Here is a 24,559-nt window from a genome sequence, read left to right on the forward strand (position 1 = left end):
TACCCATGTTTTGACAGCACGGCAGTTCTTATCTTTTCAGTTCGGAATGTCTTTTATTTCAATTCTTTAACTTTCTTACTCTCTCGCCGCCAAGCTCAACTTTCGTGAAAACATTAAATGCTCAGATTTGATTTTTCTGTACTGCTCCCATGCTAACATGCCTGTCTTGTTGTGGTACTGTGGAGCCTGATGTTGAGTGCTAACTGCCTCACGTCGGCTCGCATAACGGCGCTCCAAAGCTTATGTAGGAAATAAATAGTTTCAAGTGGAAATTCTGAAGACTTTTTGGGGGCATTTGTATGTTCGCCTTCTTGAATCTGGTGAATGAGATAGATGAAAGCAAATTAACCAGGTCATATTCTCCTGAATTTTCCCAGTAATAAATTTGGGTTTTTACACCATCTCTGGACAAAGAGTCTCTTCATTAGTTAAACTACCTAATTATGTCCAGATCTCCAAGGAGGCACGGTTCTCCCACAGAAAATACAACTACAAACGTATAACTTAAGCACCTTATTTTGACTACTTGGTATATTTATGCATTATGAGTATATCGCGCATAAACACAATAACATTTGCAAGTCATCAGACTCAGTCACTTTAGCAACTTAAGAACATTCAAACAAGCCCTGTATATAATCCTCACGTGTAGAACTTCTCCGCGACTATTTCTCTGAAAGGGGAATCTGCTTTATATCGTTTTGAAGGAATTTGCCTCCTACAGAGCGATTCCTTTTTCCTTTCCTGAGTTTAACACCTCGAACCTTCCTTTTTCCAAAAAATTTCTCTCCACAAATTGTTAAATTTTTTGCTGCAGTCACACCTTTTCTGAGCAATTTTATAGAGCTACACCCTTCCTTAAATTTAGGTGCATATTTTCAATTTGTGTGTTGTGTGCTGCACCGATTGGGTGAACTAGCAAGATGTGCTCGTGGCGTCCCTTTTTTTGCAGTCCTTTCTTCAGCAAAAGCCGCGGAACGGCAGGGTTTCATCTGTTCGTTGTAATCCCTGCATGATCCATGTAGCTCTACTTTTCCTCCCTCTTCGCGTCATATAACCTCGCGGCTGCCCCTCACTTCATGACTCCACCTATCACTTAGGACTCTGCAGCCTTCGTATTCCTGTCTCCTTCTACTGCTTTCCTTGTCCATCTGATGATGTGATTTCGAATGTGTAGTGTTCCCGCATTCTAAAGAACCTAGTGATGGGTGTGGCCACGTAGGCTCCACCTCCCCAACTGCTTGTGCCTCAATACATGCGTCGAGCCCATCGTTATATAGTTCACTTATTGTCGTTGTTTACTGTCAGGTGTGAACGTTCCTCGCCTAACCTCAGCTAATGCGTACATCGATCGTCTGGATGCCATTCCGGCCCATTTCAGCGCCTGCACTCTGTGTGTGATGGACTTGAAGGAGATTGTCGTATACTTCGTCGTGTTCTGCTCCTCTCTGGCGGAAGCGATTCGGTGCAAATGCACTAAAGAATCGGAGACTGTTTCGTGCGTCGACGGAGTCTGCGAGATGGAGGCTGGATGTACGTCCCTCTTGCAACTGGTTTACTCATTTTATTATTCATCATATCCGTGTGGAACTTCTCGAGAACTGCGTGTTTTCATTTTGTAATTTCTCACTGCACCACTTGTGCAACACTCTTGAGTCTGTCTTATCCTGACATTCATTTTATTTTTTTCAAGGCTTTCTTTTTTTTTTGCTAGCAACGTAAAAAGCTGTGATCGCATGCGTTCATAACGAAGCAGCTGCGTGATTCCTCCTCGCAAGTCGCAGCTGTGCTCTGCTTTCTTTTTTGCAACGGAATTCATTGGAAAAATTGTCAGCCAAGCTCTCACGCTATACTCCACGTTTCACTACCAAAGATAACCGAACTGTCTGGAACTCTGATTCCTAGGAGCGTTCTCTTGTGCAGTGAGACGGGTTCTTGTGGAACCACCGTGTAAGGAAGAGGAATGTTTTGCTTGAATTCATTGTCATTTCTTCTCTCTGTTAAGGTTCTGAATTTTCCACAAAGGTTCTCATAGAAGTCTATTATGCCGATAGCATTCACGTTTTTCCGAAACTGCGTAAACAAGAACTTAGAACCCGTCATCGCTTTACTGGCGTTGTTGGCATATGTGTTCGGGATTTCATGTGTACGCCACTTTCTTGTTTGTAAGGTTCTACTATTTCTGTTCTGCTCAACCATTGAACCAATTTTTCGACATTGTGTGGGTGGTGGCTGACGATTGTCGAAACTTGAAAAAAAGCCACAAGCTTGACTTAAATCCGTTGATTTTCCTAACTGCAAGAACTGGGCTTTTTCATTAGTCAAATTTGATGTGTACTTCTTTCAGCAGGAATCATCTAGTGTGGTTGACTGCAGGATTAGTTCGTCCTATGATTACTGTTTATGTTGCTTTTAGATCTAGATTTATTGTAGGTACATCAGTCTAGATGTCAGACGTTTGTAATCATTTCAATTGCTCTGGAATCAAACACCACATTTCAAAGTAGTGTGGCTTTTTTCGTATTCTAAATCGGCTACTTGTCTTCTACATTTTTTTTTGAATTTCGGCTGTCGAAGTTACTTCGAAATGTGGTTGAAGGATGCGTTCTGTGAGAGTTCCTGGAAATCCACAACTTTTTGCAATACCAAGTTGTTGGCGTTATTTTGATAGCCGACAACAAGAAGCCAAAAAATTTGGTTATAGCGAATCGCCTGGCCTCGTATTAAAAAAGTAGACCGCGTGCAGTACATATATTCTTTAAGTTGTTATTTCTCGTTGTGGACCATATTTGATGCGTTAATTGATTCGTACATTCGGGGCGCTTTCAAAACTGGTTAGATTCTCTAATGTGGGGTGAAGAAGACAGTTTGGCAGAGAAATCATTCTAAACGGCACTTTTTAGCGAACTCTTTTGACTGCTCAATCCTGCTTCCAAAATTTCTCCTCGTTCAGAAACGATACCGATTTTGAGTGTCTTCAGTCTGCTTTGATTTTTAAATCAGTCATAGGAGCAGTGCAGAGAAAAGGAAGACGAACTTTCCTACAATAATCCAAAACTTCCGCTATTCGCCTTCAGTGAGAACCTAGAAACTGTTTGATGGATTTCTTGCAAAAGGCGAACTCTTCTACGAATCGCTAAAGGTCTCTTTTTATCGCGCCGTTGAAGCGTAACCGTGAGTAGTGTGGTGTTAGATCACACCTAAAAACGAAATATTGCGCAGCGTAGAAACCGCGATAACACTGCTTGCAAAACTGCCCTCTTCGACAGGAGTGCCTCCCTCGCCATGTTTTTTGATGATTGATAAAACCATTCATGGAAACAATAGGGAATAAAGTCATTTGTTTCGAAAAAAGGATTAAAAAAAACATTAGAACAACGCTGAGACGAATGATAAATAGGGGTCGTCGTTGGCAGTGAAACCGTCGCTGAGGATGGCTACGTAGAAGTTGCAGCAAGTTACAGTACTTCGCCAGCGTCTTTCTCAGGTAAAAGCGTCACAGACGCGGAGTTGTATGGAATCCCCTTATTATGAACGAAATTCTGGAATAAATCTCTGTTGTTCGACTTGTTCCGTCTGGAACCTGAACAATAATTCACTTTTTCCTCAATAATAAGTCATGTTGAATGCTTGATGCATTGCTGCCATCTCTATGAAGCACATAACGGCCTCAATAAATGAATGTGAAGGCTCTCACTGCTTATTGTGGGTACCATTTATTCGTCAAGAAATATCAAGTTCGCATTAGATTACGTCCAAATCGTATCGCAACCTCAAGATTGTGAGTTGTTTATGGAACGCGAGTAAGTGTCTGAATAATGGGAGCAATCAATGGTTGACGAAATGGAGAAATGCAGTCGTCCTTGAACAGGTGTTTGAAGCGTTAAATTCGTGAGAACTTCATTTCGCACTAAGCTCACTTATCCTTCAATTCTATTAGCGAAGCGTTAACCTCTAGCAACATGACGAATATTCATGATGCAAAGACGGAGAGAGCGGGGGAGGTCCCATAATCCACCCAAATCGAGGGCGCGTTGTTTACCGCAGTGTTAAGTGCGCAGCGAAGAGTTCATCTAGTGAGGGGTTCTGCTGTGGAGCACGTATTCTGTGTTGTGTGCGCATTAGCTTATGCGATTGTTAGCTAGGATTTCAAGGTGGTAAATGAAAAAAGAAAGAGCATTCCTTACAATCACCTACTCTGGCGTAGCTACGTAATTCTAACACACTCTGAAGATTTTTAAAATTTTTTTTTATCTTATATTGACCGGAGTATGCTTTTCTTTGCGAGGTCAAATCTCGATTTCAGCACAACCAACTGGACTGGCAAGGGACTCTAGTTCCACTTTTTATGTAATGTGTAGTCCCTCAAGAATCCTGTGCGAGCGCTGTCTAATTATTTCCATCGAAATTTCTGCTTTTTACCACCAATTTGTGAATGGCGCTTCTATACCTTCCATATCTGTGCCAAAGTGGTTTAACGCGTTACATAATGTGCCGTTTTGCATACCAACAGCTGCTGATCATTAACTTTTCAGGAAAACCACGATGTGGTGCGTTATGTGCATTATGCGCCTGCAAGGATTCTTTGTTCAGTCAATTAATTTGCGCGCCTAAGCTCAAACCTAACATTTCAAAGCACGAGGTCATCAAATGAATAATAAATTGTGATTCCTCACTTGAACAGCATTGTACGAAATGTGTTGAGGAAGGAACGGCAATTTTTATTCACTGCAAACTGATTTTTAAGGTATGGTGGAACACAATTACCGCGGCGACATCATTGAGTGATGTCCTCGAATTTAATAATATTAATACATATTTGATTGATGAACGAGCCTCTATCTGTCAAAGTAAGCGACAAACATCACTTTTTGTGCTGCATGTAATTTAACGTTAGACGGTACGTAATGATCGAAGCCTCCATGGCCAATAAATTGGCAGTAAACTTCTCTGGGAGGATGTAAACACTGACTTCATGCACTGTTCAGCTTCCCAGTCTATATTGTATAAAGCTGCACACGTGTTCACAAACCTGAAACGGTTGTGAGTTGAAGTCGAAAGCATAGACGCGTTTCAAAGGGTTCTTCAACGCAGCGCACTCTGTCCTTTTACTTTACATAATGGAATCTCTCAATTCACCACTACTCCTATGATCAAAGTCATAAGAAAATAATAAGTCAGCGATTAGATTACCAAGCTCATTCGAGCAGCAGTTTGCTAGAAGTTGTGTTAATTTTTTCACTTTACCACAGAATATTCTATTCGCTGTCATTTACGTACTACTCACAAAATACCTGGAAGTGAAGAAACTCGAATACATTATTCAAAATTGGTTGAAATGTCGCATATGGAATCCGCACAGAACACGAGATTATCCTCTTCCAGAATTTGCCTCTCCATTATTGGCCATCTCTCAATTATTGCCTCATTTTACGCTTTCTACTTACCACAAAACAGATGCGACACTATACCGGAAATCCTTGGCGCTGCAGATGTCCATTGTGTTTATGTGGTTTTGACCCCGCGATGACCTTCGTGACCAGCCAACCACGAACAATCGCTGCCTGTTGAAACTACGCCTCAATCGCACCAGCACGCGGTGAAGAAATCTGCATCGATGGGTGCTCTCACGAATATGCTCTCATCCTGGGATAGCGTAAACGTCATGTTAGTCTGCGATTCTGCTCGTCCATGAAGTGAATGGCAACCCATTAGTCGCACTGCATTACTAACTCCTGCATGAATTTGGAGTACGAAGCTCACGGCTGAAAGCTTCGTACCAATGATCTCAGGATAATGCTCTCGTAAAGTTGTTGAGTTTCCGAGACGTTTAAGTACTATAATGGAAGCGGTGAAAGTATAATACTATGCATGAATATTGAAAAACCGATGGTGGGTGGCGGTGCGGCACCGTCGCTTGCATATAACTGCTCATAAAATGGAAAATTCAGGACAACTCATATATCAATAGATTCCTCTCCTTGAGATCTATACAAGAACCGGCATATTGCTGAGAAACGAGCAAAATGACGCCAAATATGCGCCAAAAAGCAATAATTTGAACATAACATAACCTAAGGTTATAGTTGAAAAAGTGTTCAGAGACTCAAACTTTCACATTCGGTCAGAACATCCAGAATTTGTGTTGTTGTTGTGTTTGTGCAGAGCACACGAAATTGTTGGTTTGTTTTTTAAAGATCATTTATGCGATTTTGTTTATTGTGTAAAATCGCGGTCCGTCCTTACTTTGAACCTTTGTAGCAAGGAGAGAAGTTATCAAAGTAGCCAAAAAGTTGCTATGAAGAACTTAAGTATGTCCTTAGTAGTATGAATTTTATGGGATTTTTATTGTATGTGCGTAAACTAACTTCGTTCGTAAACTAGAGTAGCGCGAAGTTTGAAAATCCCACTTTTCGTCTTTTTCCTTTCACTTCATCTCTACTTTGCACCTCCGTTTATTTCCAGAACAGAGCTCAAATTGAAAGAACTTGAGCAGAACTCTTAAAACGCGCTCTCTTATAACATCTTCTTTTCATAACTTTCCATAGAAAGAAGGAATATGAAACCTCCGATTAAATTTTATGCAACTATTTCAGTACTATGCTCCTTGATTTACAAAAAATCGAGTTTGCCACAGCATTTCGAGTTGAAGGATATCGTTTTCAAAGCTACTCGGGATTATTTTTTTTCTATCAGACTTCGCGCCCCGGCTATTTTCGCACATCAACCAAGGCTGCCTATTGCATCATTGGCAACTACAATGATGGAAAGGCAACATTTATATAGACGTCTCATATTTTTGTTTGGAAACAGTTCTGAATTAATCTTTTGCAAATATAACGCAATGAAATCAAGGACTAAGATTAATCGAATTCTAGTGAAGATGAAATTATTAATATTGTTACCTAATCTGACCGCTCCAGTTCAGCTGTCATTAATACGATAAGATTTAAACTATATTATCCTTTGTTTTATACATGCAATTCGAACAACGACTACTACCTCTTTTTTATAATACATTGTTATTGCTATTTCAAAATTGACTCTAATTACAAATACTTCACGAAAAAACGAGCTACCCAACTGGCACTAACAAATTTCATTTTTTTCTGTTCCATTTACGTATTTGAATTTCTTGGAACAAAATCTGGAGCTGACATCCATACATCACAATGTTCCTTCCAGTGCTGCAGCAATGACTGCCAATGGTGCAGTAGGCCAACCTTGGTTGAGGTACGAAAATAGCCGGGGCGCGAAACCTGATAGAAAAAAAAATAATCCCGAATAGCTTTGAAAACGATATCCATCAGCTCAAAATGCTGTGGCAAACTCGATTTTTTGTAAAACAAGGAGCATAGTAATGAAATAGTTGCATAAAATTTAATCGGAAGTTTCATATTCCTCCTTTCTATGGAAAGTTATGAAAAGAAGATGTTATAAGAGAGCGAGAAAATGTATTCAGGGAAAAACAATCCTTATAAATTACAGTACATTATGCGCTTTAAGAGTTCTGCTTAGGTTCTTTCAATCTGAACTCTGTTCCTGAGATTAACAGAGGTACAAGGTAGAGATGAAGTGAAAGGAAAAAGACGAAAAGTGGGGTTTTCAAACTTTGCGCTACTCTAGTGTACGAACAAGGTTCGTCTGTCTATATGCAATACAGATCTCACAAAATGCAGACATACTTAAGCGCTTCATAGCAACTTTTCGGCTACTTTGATAACTTCCTTCCTTGCAACAAACGTTCAAAGTGAGGACGAACCGCTATATTACACATAAATTAAAATCGCAAAAATGATTCTAAAAAATAACAAATCAACAATTTCAAGCCTACAACAATTTCTTGCTCTTCTGACCAAATGTGAAAAATTGAGTCTCTGAATGCTTTTTCAACTGTAACCTCAGGACGTAGAGGAAAGGACTTAGGGCAAAATGACCACAAATATGCGCCAAAAAGCAATAATCGGAGCCCAACGTCCATTACTGTGACGTTTTATGTTTGAAAATAATTACTCTCATCTACCGTAAGTTCACCTAAACGGTAAAACAAATGCCCTTGCCAGCTTCAAAATGGAGATCTATTTACAACAATGCTTAGAATAATTTCTTCCACTGAATTAACGCAGTTGAGTGAAAAGATGTTGGAACTGAGTAGAAAACCCCCTACAAAGCGGAACTTCGCGTATTTCTGGAGACTGAAGAAGCAAAGGATTTCCTATGATTCCATTGTCAAAAACTGTTTTTTTTTTTTGGCGTTCTGTAATGCACCAACATTAATAAGGGTCCAAGCTTTAATGAGATTTTTTTTTCTTGTAGTGTATTTTTTTGGTAAAGAAAGACAGGAAAAAATATTGGCAAAAGTAGTTTGCTTCTAATTTACAATATTTGCAAAAGTTTTTGCACTGCATCTCGCCTGACATTAGTCAAGAAGGACAAGAAAGAGAAGTCTGGAACCAGTGTTAATTACGTTTCTCTATGGTTCCAATCTAAGGATTTGAATACCTTGCTTCCACCAAATGCGAGTTCCACGCGTTGTCCAGACGCGCGGTAAGACAGCTTATTTCCACTTGACAAGATGCTGGCTTCTCTAGCCTCGTTTTTTGTGGTTAGAGAACCTGAGTGAACGAAATCCCATCTTCTTGCTGCTAACATGCAAAGCAAACTGGAGAAACTTCTAGGAAGGAGATTGCCATTACTTGCTATCATGTGTACGAGCAAAGAAGTTTTCATACAGTCGGAGATGAATCAACACGTAAATACAGTGGAAATTGATGCAGTATAGCACTCTTGAGAATTTGCATTCCATTCTTAACTGAAATTCATTACTAACCTTTGAAGAAAATCTCTACAGACTCATCTTCTTCGGTTGCATTGAAACGGGAGATCATTTGCGTCACCAGTGAGCTATTGACAGTCAATTCAGTTTCTGTACCTCAAATTGGTGTTCAGAATGCTTTGACAAACTCTCGATACCGTTTCGTTGTAACTTTCAGAGAATACTAAAACTAGTCCGAAATTCCGGGAAAGGAGCAATGTAGTTCGGCTGTGGATTTTTTCTCTTCATCTTCCACATTCGCCTCTTACTCTCACTCGAAATTTTGTGCATGGCCGCCTTTTTAAATGGATTATTGCGAATGCGAAAATCCACTATAGTGTGCAATTTCTTGTTGATTTGTTGCTTGTTGCGATTTCTTGTTCAATTGCAATTGAACGGAATCACCGTTGATGAGGCGGAATAACAATGTTCTCTCTCATTTCCTATGGAGTGCTCACATTAGTGTCTTTCCATTCGAAACAATATTAAGAGAGCAGCGCAACGTGTGTTATAAAAAGCTGGATAAAAGGCTGTGAACACTTTGGTGAAAAACTGTGTTAAACGTCTTTTCCACGGAAGTGGCAGGTCTACAAGTGAAAAATGGAAGAAAGTGCGTGTATAAGTTGCAGTCGTACCTCCAAATTCAATATGTTGCAGCCATCAGAGAAGGTCAGGAATGTGGGATTCCTTTCAAACGATCTCTATACTGTATCTGTCATTTGTGAACTGTATAGTCGGGTTAAAACGAAATGAAGCAGGTGCAGTTACGTAAGCGGCTGCGCTCCAAGCGGTGCGGTAGAGGTAGCCGTTGGAATCGAGGTGGGACCATCGCAAACTGCAGTGATGAGTGATGCTAGCAAGGATCCCTCCTCGATTCCATCCGCGGTTCTCCATCGCACCGCTCCAATTGCAGCTGCTTACGCAACTGCACCTAGCTACAAAGCGTTTTGACCCGACTATACAAAACTTTGTTTAACGGCTTGTCTCGGTAAGGTGCCTCCTTCAGATAACTAAGATAATCCCGACGGAAGTGTTTGGATTTCTCATTGACATCAATAGAACCATCTAACGCATTTCGTGGGCTTCCGACAAAGATCCGTCTATACTATCTATTCCGGACTTTTAGAGTAGATCGAAAAGAATTCTGAAGATTTCCGTGCAGGTAGTCTGCAGCAATATCTTAGTACTAGTCATAAGATTGGAGCGCTGTGCTCTAGCCGAAAAGTCCATCAAAATGCGTCTGTTGACTTGAGTTGATCGACGCATAGTAGCGCAAGTACCGTGAGGTGAGGACGACGTGGTGTTTGCAAAACTTTGAAGAAATGGGATAAAAAAAGGTCTAAAGGTAGAGGAACATCAGTTCTGGATGGAGCTTGAGAGGCCGGTAAGAGCAGTAGTACAACAACAATAACAATTGTATCAAGGAGAGGTAAAAAGGTCGTAGATGATCTATATTTTGATCTCTTTACTCTCTACATTGAAAATGGTCTTACGTTTTGCTCCACCGGATGTGGCGCAGCTGGTTGCACGCACTTGTCACTCAGCGCAGCATTATCCAAGCACAATTACAAAATGACGTGATCTTGGTAAATATCCCAAATGCAAACATCAAAAGTCAGCTTGTTAGAAACAGACTATATGATAGATACTACGTCTGTGAAAGATGTGTTATTTGTCCTTACGGAAAAAACAGGCGACTGCGCAAAAATGGGGGTAATATATGAGATTGAGTGCTTGATATGCAATGCAACTCACGTTGGGGAGACCGGTAGGAATCTCGGAGTGAGGATTAATGAACACATGGCCGGAAAACGACGAAAAAGTTTGATAACACCACTAGGAAGGCACAGACATGAGGCCCAAAACGGAAACGATTACGATGTGAAATGCGTTATACTGGCTCACGAAACAGAAATATCGGCAAGGAAGACGTTGGAGGCGTTTTTTATTCTTAAAAGAAACCCTTCAATGAATAATAGGAATGAATGCTTGTCGATAACGAATGAGTTCTTGCCACTTGTACCGCTCTGTGACCTATAACCGCCTGATATTCTGTGTGTAGATCAAATAATCTATGTCGTCGCTGGTGATCTACACGCAGTAATACTCATTCGCTGGTACACTGAGTGACAAGTGCGTGCAACCAGCCGCGCCACATCCGGTGGAGCAAAACGTAAAACCATTTTCAATGTAGATAGGTTTTTGTTTTCACTACCCTGAACGATTATCGAAACACTGACCCAGGGTGGTGTGGCACTTGACGGGATAAACGTAGCATTGTTCCAGTCATCTTCTATTTAGGCCTCTGAAGACGGCGAAAAAGCCGAAACGTCAGGCAAATAAAGGTTCCATCTAAAAACCTCGTATGCGCACTATAGCAAAACAATCGTACGACAGCCTCAACAAAACATCTGATCAACTTGTTGCCAAATGAGATCTTTCCAAAATGAGAGGTTCCTTACGACTACAAGACCAGCAAGGTCGTGTTGTTATAGAAGAAGAGGGATAGGCATTACACTGGGAAGCATCGTCCTGCCTGTTTATTGTTTGTCATGTAAGCGGAATTTTGAGAAGAGTTCAGCACGGCTGACCACAATACAATGTTTTGGAGCATCGATGCATTGCGAGATAACAGCGTGCCGCTGCCTCACTTTCCGCGAGTTGAGAAAGGCATATACTTGTAATAAAAGGGTTCACGAAAGCTTTGAAGAGCGAAGGCCCCATTGCATGGGTTCGAAGCCTCTTCAGTTAAATGAGAAATGTGAATTGATGGTTGACCACTCGATCAGATCGTTGCAGATCATCAGTTCGGGTTCCGAAAAAGACGATTCACCGCATTGGTTGTTCATGAATACAATTAACATCCAGATTGTACATCTCTCCGAATGCAACATATAAGTTGTACGCGCCCTTCTTCTACTATTATAAAACTGTTCAATTTCTTGAACTTTTCTTAAACCTCCAAATCTCCAATTGTAAAGAAGGTACCAGCACGGATTCTCTCTTCGAAATTCGTGTTGAGTAGCATAAGAGCAAGCATTGCTTACGGGCATCACATTATATCGTCTGACCTTTTGACGGTTGGTAACCACTCTCTTCATGCAATCCTTTCGACCCCTATGACACCCGTCTTCAGAATGAAAGGATCTCAGACCAGTGGAAGAATTACCAAGGCGTTCTTATTCATTGGAATAATGATGGAGAACACTTTTGTAATTAAAGTTTCATTTGTTGCGCATTTGAGGTCATTTGAGAAAGAAGTGGATTCAATCTCGAAGAAATGACCAAGAATAAAACACTAAATGATGAAACCAAGTCGATAAAAGGGTTTTCTCAAATCATAGCTCTGATGTCGTCACATAAAGTACCAGTTATGGTCAGGGCGAAACTTCACGAAACTCTGAGCGGATGGTTCGGATCTAATTGGGATCATCGCGAACTGCACCAATGAGTGGCGACGGTTCTACCTAGATCCTAGCCACTACGCTCTACCTCATCGCTTCGAGCGCACCGTTTTTGCAACAGCACCGAGCTTCTCTGATCCCACTACAAGCAAAGGGAATGACAGCGGGATCCAATCCCTTGAAGAGTCTAGGACTGCTGGCGACGAGAAAGACGTTCCAGCTTATGAAGAACACATACAGAGAGAAGAAGAAGGAAAAGAACTTGAATATTCTCTTTAAAAAATAAAGGATTCTTTATACGTGAATGCTCGTTGAAAATGATTGTAAAACCGAGCACAAAGATGGGGAGAACATCAGCTAGACTTGCACGAGTCTTTAGAGCCAGGGATCATTTTTACTCTCATGTTCGACTAGACAGTTCATATTGTAGAATTAGACGACAGATGGACCAAAATCCCTTGTTAATAACGTATTGATCATGAGAAATGCAAAACTCTGCTTACGGGGAGTGACTGAGAGATGTGTTGGTGCTCTTGCAGGTTGCAATGACCATGGAAACTACCAGTGGTTGAGGTCTCAGTGGAACGCGACTCGAGAATCGGGGGAATGGAAAGAATTGAGTCGAAATGATGCGAGTTTGAATCTGCACAAACAGTGCAGAAGGGCTCTAGAAGCATCAAAGTATACAAATTATCAAAGGTCGATATACTGTCTCATATAGTTAGTGAGATAGTGGAATAAAAATGAGATTTTACGCTTAGAAGTGTGGAGAAGACATCCTAAAGAGGAGCAACTTAGTTGGATCTCTTTCTGAATTTCTAAACCCAAAACCGAGTTCGAAATAAGTCTCGGAAAACGTATGCCATCCTCTTTTACACCTGTATTGTGTCACATTATTAATTTTCGGGTTATTGAGTTTTCTCCAACTCCCTAGTGAAATCTGAGTTAGAGTTACTTAGTACGGTTAAATTATTAATCGTATGCCATAACGAGAACCCAAAGAGAAAACCGCATCACTCGTATCTTTCTATTTTGCCGATGTTGATTTCATCTTTGTGTACTCTGGCTCAGACACACTTCCTTCCTGGAATTTGACTGTTTGCTCACATCTGCATTTTCCATATGAAAAAAAACAAACTAAGTTTGAGTTGGGCTCATTTTACCACCTAGAGACTGTGGACGTTCCAGAACTCGTTATTTTGCAAATGCTTGGTTTGGTGCTACATTAATTTTCTGGTAGGAAATACTCAATAGTTGTTCAGATTGATTTTATAAATGAGAACCTTTATTGAGTCATGTCAATAAGTCAGTAACGTATGTGAAGTAGAGACCAAAAAACTGTTAAACCTATTGCTTCTGCATCGTCGCCTTGGTTGGGGCCTGGGAAGACAGAACATTCGTAACGTATCCTCTCAGATTCCACATCAAAGTAAACTACCATATAAGAGCACATCCCAAGTCAGAAACATATGTATGTATTAATTTAGCTTGAGCAACTGCATTTCAGAAGGAAGAGCTGAAGGAGGTGAGCAGTTTCCACCATTTCTAGTCACCAGTCAACTCTTAAAACCTCGCAAAGAAGGCCGTCATTTTGCGGGCAACGACCTGTGTAGGCTAATTCGTTGACATATTTCTTCCGTAGATGCTGAATTTTTATCAAGTAGTATCCACTGATTCTTACTTACTGAAACGCTCTTTACTTTTCCAACCGAGAGCAATCGCCATTTTAAAAAATTTTGCGGATTTTGGACAAGATACATAACGTTGTGTATTGTTTGCCAACTCACTCATCCCTCCAAAATAATGAAGGAATACCAAACATAGAAGCCCTGCTCAGGAAGTTCTACGGCTTGTTAGGAAAAAAAACCTTTACGTCTTATTTTGCAGTAATTTGGTCTAGTAATCAACATAATTTAATACCGGTGATTCCAGTACCTGCATGAATTTCCCTTCTGTAGACTGCAATGTGCATCATTTTGAAAGTTCAGCATTACTAAACTAACCGTCATTTTATGGAGAATGTGATGTGAATACGATGTCTTCTTATGTCGTTAACAGAAGAACTTCTCCATATCTGTTAAAATAGTATCAATCTTGGGAGAGCTCAAGTAAAAGGACACGGAAAATGCTGTGGAAAACGAACTACGTGCTGCTCACATTCTCTCGAGATAGTAGCGATGAAATTCCATGCCTAATTTTATTTTGCTACCCAAATTTCTTTGTTGTGATAGACTGAGCGAACTCTGCAGCTTCAGAAAGGATGCAACAAGGACAGTGAACAGCACCTCTAGAAGGGATCTTGCTATTTCCGTAGTCGGTGACGGATATTTTTTGCTTTCCTTGTCCTCAGGCATTCTTGGTTTTCCATTTGCATTTCACTTAATAGATCGTCTTTTGCAAACATTTTCATGTTATATCCTCTCCCATTTCCAACGTAAACTTTCCTGCAGAGCCTTTTAGAACTTGTACGAGAAATACATCTCACGATGTTTGTCCCTATTGAATTCCATTTACCTCACAAGAAGCACCGTTGTAGATAATACTCTGCAGAAAGCAAACAGAAAGCTCTCAATGCCGAATTGGAGGCCGCTGAAGTAAAGGAGTGCACTTGAGAAAAATTGACAAGAAACACTTTACTGAGTCATTTCAAGAACACATGAGTGAAAGCGGTTGTTAATGGGACGCTTTTCAGCATGCCTGATGTTAGATCATCCCACGCTTGGAGTTCACTACACATGTCATAGTAAGCTGCAGAAGGACGGATTCTGTCGAGAAAAAACATCGAAAAGCGGAGCTGTTGTGAGGATTTGCGGTTGCAATTCTGATGACTTCTGCAACTATTCCTATTGGCCAGACAAGTACGTGATGTTCAACTTCTTCCTCTTGATTGATTGATTCTTATATCGTTCTCTTATATATGTATGTAGTTATGAATATATATGTGCACATGATCCCTCTGCCTCATGTCCTTATTTTCTTCTATGGGAAACCCAATAATCTCCAAACAAACATCTAATCACATTTAGCTGTGCGGTAATCTGAGTGCATCCTTTGCAGTGCAATAAAAACTGGAGGAGCTGTTTTAGGTGATCATCTTGTTTGGGTAATGAAGTTGTTTTCGTAATTGTAAACACGACTGAAGTTTGAAGGATAATCTATAAGAAAGAAAATCAATAAGAAAGCTTCTTAACACATGCGACTAATATATGTGCTTCCTGGGCATCACTTCTGTAATTCTTGGGCTTGATTTATATCTGTTGTTGACCTGCGATTTGCCTGAGTGAACGAAAGTAACGCTTCCATTCGTCAGCACGTGTGGGAGTTGTTCAGTCGTTTCTGCCTTCTCGAAGAAGAACATCAATTCATAATGGAAGTAGAGAACTATATCCGAAGGCGTTAGTTCTTCTCCATTCTAACTTATCAATCCAAGCACTTGGAGGTCCAATCAAACTGTTCTTGTTCACATTAGGGTTGCGATTCATTTAATTTTACTTTTCTGTGAAATTGTGCGTTAAGCATCCCTGATGTTCAATCACTGACGTTTCTCACTTGCATACACGAGAAGAAAGGGTCCAGGTTTTTGAAACGTAGGTCAAGACAGAAAGAAGGATGGCGCGAAAGGCGCGTCCGCATGGCAGCGTTGTGTTATGTTGGAACTGAATATTTTGGGTGAGATTGAATCAGCCCCCTTATTCGCGTTGATGATTATGTTGTTGTGGAATGGTGAAGTTTTGTTGTGAAGTAGCTACATAACTTACGAATAGCTGGTATGTGTTATGAAGGGATGATCGATGGATATCACAAAAGACGTCATTTTGCACTTTCGCCATACTTTGATGAGTTTCGAAGCAGCGAGGGTTGCCCAGCCACGCTGAATACTTTTCGCACCCTTTTAGGCTCATAAGGTTGTTTTCCATGACTATCTTCTTTAAATCCAGCTTAGTATTGGTAAACTTTGTAATTATCTTGTAGACGGCAAGGGGTAAGCGGTCTGGATGATGGTTGACGATTTCATGCAGATCTTTTTCTCGCACAAAAGTAAACGGTCCTGCTGATTTTTGCACTGGTTGTGAGCCTGGTTTTGTGGTAAGTATCACTTGTGCAACATTGTCAGCGCTTTGATTAGTGGTGATAGCAGGTCGTTCAGAAACTTGCTTGAACTTGATCTCCTTTCTCGTGGGTGGATGTGCATAAGCATAGCTAATTGAGCATAAGCTAAGAAGATTGCAAAAAGTTGACATTGAGCAACACGTTCTCGGATTTAGACGTTCTGTTGGTGCTGTTCGGGCACATTGTGACATTTTTGTTGAACAGTCGGAAACAACAAAAGCCTCATTCATTATGTTGCTATCCTAAAGTTGCTCCGCCATTTCCCAAAGTATTGGCCGTCGATACTCTCGATATTTTGCGCTGCCCTTTATCACTTAAGATGACGTTGTTAGAAGGGAAAGCAATGATAGCAAATGTATGTTCATTTCCTTCTGGAACCTCACTTTTCTTATCATTAAAGCGGGATAACAAGTAGACAAAATGGAGCTTTTTTGCATCTCTTGTTTTTGCATTTGATCGGAACAAAAAGGCCACTGGAGCTGAGATTGGTGTTGTGTAGAGAGGAAAGAGAACAGTGCTTGAAGATGCTGAACACAGTTGCTGTTTGACCTCAGAATCTTTCATTTCAACCCTTCTAGTTTTTTAAAGATTTCCATTATTTTTCCCATGATCTTAAATGTCTTCCTTGTTCTTTTTTTGAGTTATGATGCCTCGTTCGCTGTCCTCCACACTCAACACAATTTTTACGAGCAGCATCAGCATCCGACATGTCAATTAAATGCAAGCACCAGCTGTCGAAATTGCCCTGTTCTCTTCAGTGGACATATTATTTTAATGATCTGGAGGAACAAACATTAATGAGGTAACGAAGTAGCAGCACAGAGCCAGAAATTCTCTATAAAATGATATGTAACATATTTAACTATATGATATTCAACTAACAGTTATTATTTCCGCATTTTAAATTTGGAAGCAAACCTCATGATTTATTCGTAGCCCAAAAATATTGAACACAATACTACTAGATTGAAAGCGATACGGATTGCCTTTTTGAAGGTGAACGGAAACTGCGAATATGCTTGTAGCGACAGCATAACATTACCTGATTATGTTTCAAAAAGCTTTGAACGTTTGTTTTTCTGAAAGATTGGGTTTCTGGTGGCAGGTCTAGCAGCGAAATCTGATCCTTCAGGTGTTTGGAACATAGATAAAGCGATTAGCGGATTGCTCTTACAAACTGTTAAGGTGGCTTTTAACCTTTTAATATTTTTCGCACTACAGTACATCCATTCTTGCCTTCTCCCCGGCTGTGTCATCGAGGATTATTTTGAGCCATTTCTGAACGAGGGTGATAAAGGGGAAGATAAAGATTTTGGTAATGAGTTTTTGGATTGCAATGGATCTCACTTATAAAGGATGAGTTATGTCAAAAGTGGATGGTTGAGGTGAAACGCTGTTGCAAATTCCTCAAAAAGGATATCCAGACACTTCTGACAATTCTGACAATTTTCATATGAAGCTCGTCTATGTGAGCAATGAAGCTCACAATTATGAATTTATGAACGCTTTCGACCTAATGAAGCACTTTTAGATTTTTATACATAGCTAGCACTTTTATGACTGGAAACAAACTGCTAAGATATTAACTATGTGTTTGCACCAAAAGGTAAGTAGGAAATTCGAATAGTTGACTCATGAATCTTTTCATTCATCATTTTTCTGGCTTTCCATGCAAATAAGGTTGTTTGTGTCAAAAAGCGGTCACATTAGTCTTATATGCTCTAAGGTATGTCTTGTGCCTTTTCTTGTAGCTGTGATTTAGCACTCCAAAATGAGATGTAGGATCTCCTCGTGACTAGAACAGCTTCGGTAGTGTTCACTTTCAACTTAAAGACACTGAATAAGGTAAATAGACAATTCGTTAGATGAATAAAATTTGTATCAACCGCGCGTGTAGTTCGAGACAAAAGGAAAGATTCACTACATCTCCGCGCTGAGTGCTGATCTGCGCAATCGGTAAGATGTTTCGCTGTTGCTGCAGCATGATCGATCAGAGGATCGAATCCGCGCTAGTGACAACCAATCTTTTTATCCCTCCGGGGCTACGAATTGATACCAGACTTTGCGGGGAAGATAAAAACGCTCTGATTTATCAGGTAGCCCCAGCAAGTCACTCTGTATAGACTAGTCCCCCGTTCGTATACCTTAAAACGATTCTTAGTTGAAGTGAATATGGTGGAGCATACCAAGCGGATTGATCAACGCCAGACGCTTTAGCCTTTATCTAAAGCCTTTGCGTTTTTGATGCCAGTACTCTCCTTAAAATTCATATGAGGAGTTACAGGTCAAAGTGATCGGCGCTCATCAATTCCTTGGGAATGCCCCAGTGCGTTTGACTCCAATTCATTCGTTCCAGATTTATGAGCGCGCACGTGGGCGAGCAATGTCTTGTGGGAGCAGCCGATATACAGAATCGGTGTTTGTAACCTCTCGGACAGCTGGGTTAAAGGCATCACCCCACGAATCTGAGGTGGCGCAGATTTCAGGTGGAGTATTCTTATAAGGGATAGTAGATTATGGAGAGGAGGGTGATTCCGTCCATTTCTTCCTAATGGCCGTAAAAAACGGCCAGAAAGATGCGGTGCCGCACAAGGCTGGTGCGCTCCAGTCGAACTCCCTGTAGAAAATAGTGCGCCAGAACGCCTGTAGCCGTATCTTCCGGGCAGTTTCTTACGACAATTAGGAAGAAATAAACGGAATCACCCCCCTCTCAATAGTCTCCCATCCCGTATACTAATACTCCACCTGAAATCCGTACCACCTCAAATTCGTGGACTGATGCCTTTAACCCAGAGCGGTTTTGAAGCAGAGCATATGACCATGTGACCTTTACGGAACTTCTCACCAGCTTCGTTACTTCCACTGTATCCTTCATAAATGTTATGAGAACGTTAAATAGCTCATCACCCCTCTTCTTGCTTACATTTTTGTTCATTCTTTGTTTAGCTATTTTCTTCTATATATTTTCGAACAAAACCAACAACACGTGTTGTCCGTTGTCCGTTCCAAAAAATCTGTATCCGTTTATCAGCCCTCACATTTCACCATCCACCATAGCAATGCAGGGACGGATACCGTAGCACTGCAGTTGAAAGAAGAGGATCGCGTAAAAGCTGTAAAAGCACAGAACTGTGCTATTCTACTTATTTATTATTATATTATATTATATACGTGGTGTTCGGTAACGATGCGAACTACGAGCCAAGAAGCCGCTGTCGAATCATTAGCGCCACTCTCTACAATTATAAATGGGTATAGTGCTGTAGGAATGAACGAGACTACCACTGAAAATAAGGGCAAGAGAACTAGAGTTTGCCATGTTTTTTTTGCAACCTATTCCACTGAAGAAGTATATTTATACTGCTGCTTTCTATGGTGATGTCCTCTTTTGCACCCTTTTCCTTATTTTGGAGTAATTTCAGATAAAAGAAAACAAAGGCTGGTTTCAGGTCAGCTCTCGCTTCGCCGTTGCCGCAACGCCAGCCAGTCGAAGAACGTATACGGGTGGAAAACGGAGCCAAATTAACCATACTCTCAAATACCTTCATATTTTTCTTGCTAGTTCTTTCCTTGTAGCGATTTTCCATGAAGTAATTCATACACTAGCGTTATCTCATGATATGTTGAGTCTGGCTGACGGGCTCTTGTCGTGCTCATTTTCTCTATGTCGGATTGAAATCCAAGACGCTGTTCTTCTCCAACGATTCTTCCAGTTTCTCTCGTTCGTGAGAGGTTATCATCGCCGACTCGGCTGTTTTCTCATTTCCACTCGTCCTTACTGTGTGCCGTACCGCAGCACTGCATTGTTCTTCAATTTCTGGTGTGCGAAAACGAAGACAGAAAATATCTTCGTAGATTTGCGGTGCTTGACTTCGAATTCTCAAAAAGAATACGTTTTTGTTTTGTTGTTCACGTGTAACTTTAACAAGAAAAATTGCTGCGATCATATCTAATCTTGCACCGTCTCTATACATAACGACTTTCTTTCATTGTCGCGGAAGCATACTTCTCAAAGTTTAAAACAAATGCTACTTCTGGCCACATTTTTAGTCGACTTAAAATGTTTAGAAACCACTTTGACATGTGTGTCGAAGTACGAACGTCGTTTAGAAAATCAACAAAATAGCTGTTTTAAATATTCCTAACCACTACTGGTTTCTGGCTTTTACATTTACCACTGCTCTTAAGGAGCTTTCTAATCGGCTCTTTTGATAACGGTGAATAAAGGAAGAATGAATGAAACGATTTTATAGGGCAAGACAGTTCACTTTCTGCTCGTGAAGTTAGATTCAGAAAAATCGATAAATTGTCGTAGAATGGTTGTACGGAGTTCATTTCCTCTCGTGCCGAGCTGCAAGTACTTGGAATTAGTTGGCAGAGTTGGCACATCCTAGGAAGAACTGTTCTGTCATTAACTTTGATCTGTAACCAGATCAAAAAATTCGAGGGTGAAACTTTCTGCCAGTGTCGGGAGATTTAGTGTAGGTGAGTGAGATTTTCGTCTCAAATTCAAGGTCGAATAAAAAAAAAGGAGGGGGGGGGGGAAGTCTAGTATTGTCTGCTCTTTGGTGATGAGTCACACTTTCCTTGTGGGGTGAGGATTTTTTTTACATATACGCACGTTGATGTATATACGATTGTAGTCAGATTGTATTCTAAACGGTCGGCAACAAGCTAGCAATCAAGTGAGTGTGAGGTGCAAAGGAAGTGGTTTGGAATCGCTTCCTATCCACTCCGAAGTAAGCGGCAGCTGTTAGTTTACCCTGAATCCGTGGGACTAGAACTGAGCCATAAACAGACTAGTTTATGCATTGCGTTTATGAACTACCAAAAACGATCACCTGGGCCGCCGTAACGTAAGAAAACCATAAATGGCTATTAGTATAAGTCAATTTCACGGTAAAAGGGTTAAGTATGAAGCGCAGAGCGTTGATCAATTGTCTAAGCATTCGATTCCGGTTCAGAATTGTCCGAGGTTAATGGCACACACACATCTCTGCCCTAGTTAATGCAGGGGCTGGCCAATGTATCAGGCTACAGCTTTTATCCTCTTAGACTAGACTGCTTAAAAAAATGAAAGACCTACCTGATTCTAAGAAGATTTCTAACTTTCGATGGTGTGATCACAACCGAACCTCTTACCGACTGCGCTACCCTGGCCCTATCTCCTATATATAAGGATGTATTTTAGATAAATTACACAGGACTCATATGCTTAAATACTGTGAAAGCAATTACTGAAGATCTGAATATGCAAATCAAGAAGATCAAGTATTGTTTCATCGGATGAAAAAGATAGGATGACATTGAATACTCGATGACATCTATGACACTGGAAAATAACTGGTCCTGATAAGGTAAGAGGGTAAAGGGGGTGGCCTGTTGACAATATTACAAAGAAGAAAAGAAGAGAAACTCGAAACTTTGTACAGGGTCCTAAAGAAGTTCAGCACAAAAGATTACCTTCTGTGAAGTCGGTTGTTTTGCACTTTAACAAGGATTGGCTCTGAGAGACCCCTAAAAGACTTTACATTAGTATTTGGGGTTTTAACGAATTGAAAGGGATTACCCTGACTCCTTTTTTCTTCGAACTGGTCGAGCTGGCACCAGCAATTTTCTCATTTGTCCCGATCGCGTACCAGAGTCCCGCAGCGGTTTATTTTATCGCGTGGGACACGATGAGCATCAGAATTTTCTTAAAGGACTTCGTGAAGAAATTTGACGCTCTCGGCTCTGGTCCAACGGTTGTCGTTAAAGCGCATCATGTGTCCGGCCCACCTTATTTTACTTTCCTTGGCAAACGCAGCGTCTCTAATCTTCGATCGCTGACGTAGGATAGAACATCGTTCCCGTCCCTCACTTGCGTGATGTGAGAGACTCCTAGCATCACTCTTTCAATTGCGCTTTAACAAGGATTGGCTCTGAGAGACCCCTAACGCTCACCGCATTTAATTCCTGCTTGCAAAGTACTTGAGTTTCTGAAGCATAGGTTAAAGCAGGAAGAGCGATGGTGCTGAAGAGGTGAGCATGGGTCCGGGTGTTTTTCGTCTTCTTCACTACATCCATAATGCTTTAATGAGCTCCCCAAACCGCTCTTTTCCTCCTGTACAGCTCGAGGTTAGGGTTAGGGTTCTCTTCATGTTCAATTCGTGACCCAGATAAATGCAGCTGGTGCAGTCAGATATGTTCGTTCCATTGAGCGTTAATGGGGCATCCGAGACCCATCCGTTTCGCATGAACAGTTTCAGCTGAAAGCCGATGCATCCACATGTTTCGACGAATTTGCTCACTGTTCGCTCCGCTTGACTGAAGCTAAATGTTGTTAAAACGATCTCATCAGTAAAGCGCAGATGATGTAGCTGCCTAACATCAGTCTTCATCCCCACGTCTTCCCATTCCAACTTTTGCATTGCAAACCGGAGAGTGGCCGTGGATGTTTAAGGTGAAATTGTTCCACCTTGTCGGACCCCTCTCTTCACGTCGATGATGATATTCTTGTAAAATGGCGAAATTCCGGTCACTAAGTTAGTGTACATCGTCGTAGTACCTTTACGTGCTGAATAGGGATGCCTTGATGAATAGAGACGGTTATCCAAGGCTTCCATGATCGCTTCCCTCTCAACTGAGTCGAAGGCCTTCAAGTTGATGAAGGTGAGACAGAGCGGCATTTTGTACTCTTGCGATACTTCGGTGAGTTTGATGTCTGAAACAGTGTGGTTATGGTCAATCGTGCTGAATCTTCTTTGAAACCTTGCTTGCTTGCAATGCTGTCCTTCATCTTACACCTTTTCAGTTTTATTAAGGATCACTATTGTAAACTATTAAGGATAACTGATAGTAAGCAGATTGGGAGATATTTTCCGATGTCATGTAGATCTCCCTTCTTGAACAACGACTTGTGGGTCCTCCACTCTTTGGATACCATGGATTTCGACAGTGTAGATAGCCTCGCCAGAGTGTTGACAAGTAATACTGACGGAATATTCTTTAGTAATGATCCTATTCTGGGCCAACAGCCGTGCGATTTTTTATTGAGATGATAGCATGTCGTACATCGCACGGGGGAACCTCAGGAATGACATGCCCATCTTCCCTGAGATGGCGAGAAAGCAGAGACCTACGATTTCGGACTTAAGTTCTTGGTTGCCTGCGGCTTGTGCTGCTCCACCCAGGTCAAGCGTTCCGATAAACAGGTGCCTCTTGGTGGTTTTAAAACTCTCAGAATTCCTCCTGCAGTGAAGGCGGTGAACGAGCGCATCTTATTCGTCGTTGATGTTGTCGATTGCTTTCCCAAAAGCCTGCTTGTGTACCAAAAAGATTTGAGTTAATGATAGTCCTGGGGATTTGCTCTCTGAGCTTAGGTGCTTTCTCTTTTCTCCATGTAAAGGGAAATTTTTCTTGGAGGAGAGGATGGTACGATCAAGCATGAAACTTTGGTACAACAGCGACATTTGTCAGGCAAAACGTTTTACTGACGATGATGTGGTCAAATCCATTATGGTGCTATCTAGCGGGTGACTCCCACGTCCAGGGTAGACAAGAGTTCTTCTGAAATTGCGTGTTCCCTTGGATGGCCGTAGTCGTCATGATGATCTCGGAGAGCCTTCCATCCCATTAATTCCATTGTAAGCCGTAGGTCCCGAAGTGAAGTTCCTCAGGCGTTCTTCTCCGACCAATTTTGGCATTGAAATCACCAACAATAACCTCGCAGAAGGTAGAACTTCTTTAGATCCGTACAAAAAGCCCCAACTTCTTCTCCGTAGCTTGATGTTGGAGCCTAAGCGACGAAGATAGTCAAGGCTGGCTTTGAATCACATCTTCTTATCTGCAGACTTCCTATTCGGGTCTTAAGTTGTTGGAAAGAGTCGCTGTTCTTTGCCAGATTTGTGTTGACCAACTCTACCAACTCGTCTAGCGTTGCTCGTTCCTAAGAATTGTTCCTCTCCGGATTCATATAAGGCGTTGAGAGGGTAGCGTCGTCTCGTCTCGGTCACTCCGATGGCGTCGTACTTAATCTTCCCGGCTTGCATCATCAGATCTTTGATGGCCGCTCCAGATGCAAGCGTACGTGTGTTATAAGTACAGATCACCATCCTAGACCTTTTCCGTTTCGGTAGCCTATATGACTCCTGCAACTCGCCCTCTCTGACGTTACCGTACCCTTTTTAGCCGGAACGACGTGCAGATACAAGGAGGTCATGATTCAGTCCTGGCTTAGCAGAAACAAGGA

The 24,559-nt window shown here is 41.3% G+C and overlaps 3 protein-coding genes across 5 annotated transcripts; 1 reads left to right on the forward strand and 2 right to left on the reverse strand.

Annotated features, from left to right (window-relative positions):
• Positions 1-1,400: 1,400 nt before the first annotated feature.
• Positions 1,401-22,163, forward strand: RB195_010523 (uncharacterized protein; the record flags this gene model as incomplete). 2 transcript variants are annotated; one of them, XM_064191574.1, is made up of 4 exons in its annotated part: positions 1,401-1,533; positions 14,912-15,077; positions 19,779-19,833; positions 22,032-22,163. In XM_064191574.1, 4 exons carry the CDS (start codon positions 1,401-1,403, stop codon positions 22,161-22,163), a joined length of 486 nt encoding a protein of 161 aa, XP_064049156.1. The 2 variants fall into 2 exon arrangements, with proteins under 2 accessions (XP_064049156.1, XP_064049157.1); XM_064191573.1 differs by lacking the exon at positions 22,032-22,163 and having other exon boundaries at positions 19,779-19,905.
• RB195_010524 (uncharacterized protein) lies at positions 15,909-16,520 on the reverse strand (the record flags this gene model as incomplete). The annotated part of the gene is made up of 1 exon (XM_064191575.1): positions 15,909-16,520. One exon carries the CDS (start codon positions 16,518-16,520, stop codon positions 15,909-15,911), a length of 612 nt encoding a protein of 203 aa, XP_064049158.1.
• Positions 22,164-22,766: 603 nt separating the features above from the next.
• RB195_010525 (uncharacterized protein) lies at positions 22,767-24,422 on the reverse strand (the record flags this gene model as incomplete). 2 transcript variants are annotated; one of them, XM_064191577.1, is made up of 2 exons in its annotated part: positions 22,767-23,032; positions 24,233-24,422. In XM_064191577.1, the coding sequence occupies 2 exons, from the start codon at positions 24,420-24,422 to the stop codon at positions 22,767-22,769; spliced, it is 456 nt and encodes a 151-aa protein (XP_064049159.1). The 2 variants fall into 2 exon arrangements, with proteins under 2 accessions (XP_064049159.1, XP_064049160.1); XM_064191576.1 differs by lacking the exon at positions 22,767-23,032 and having other exon boundaries at positions 24,177-24,422.
• Positions 24,423-24,559: the final 137 nt, after the last annotated feature.

This window comes from Necator americanus, chromosome III (assembly GCF_031761385.1).
Source record: "Necator americanus strain Aroian chromosome III, whole genome shotgun sequence".
Lineage (NCBI taxonomy): Eukaryota > Metazoa > Nematoda > Chromadorea > Rhabditida > Ancylostomatidae > Necator > Necator americanus.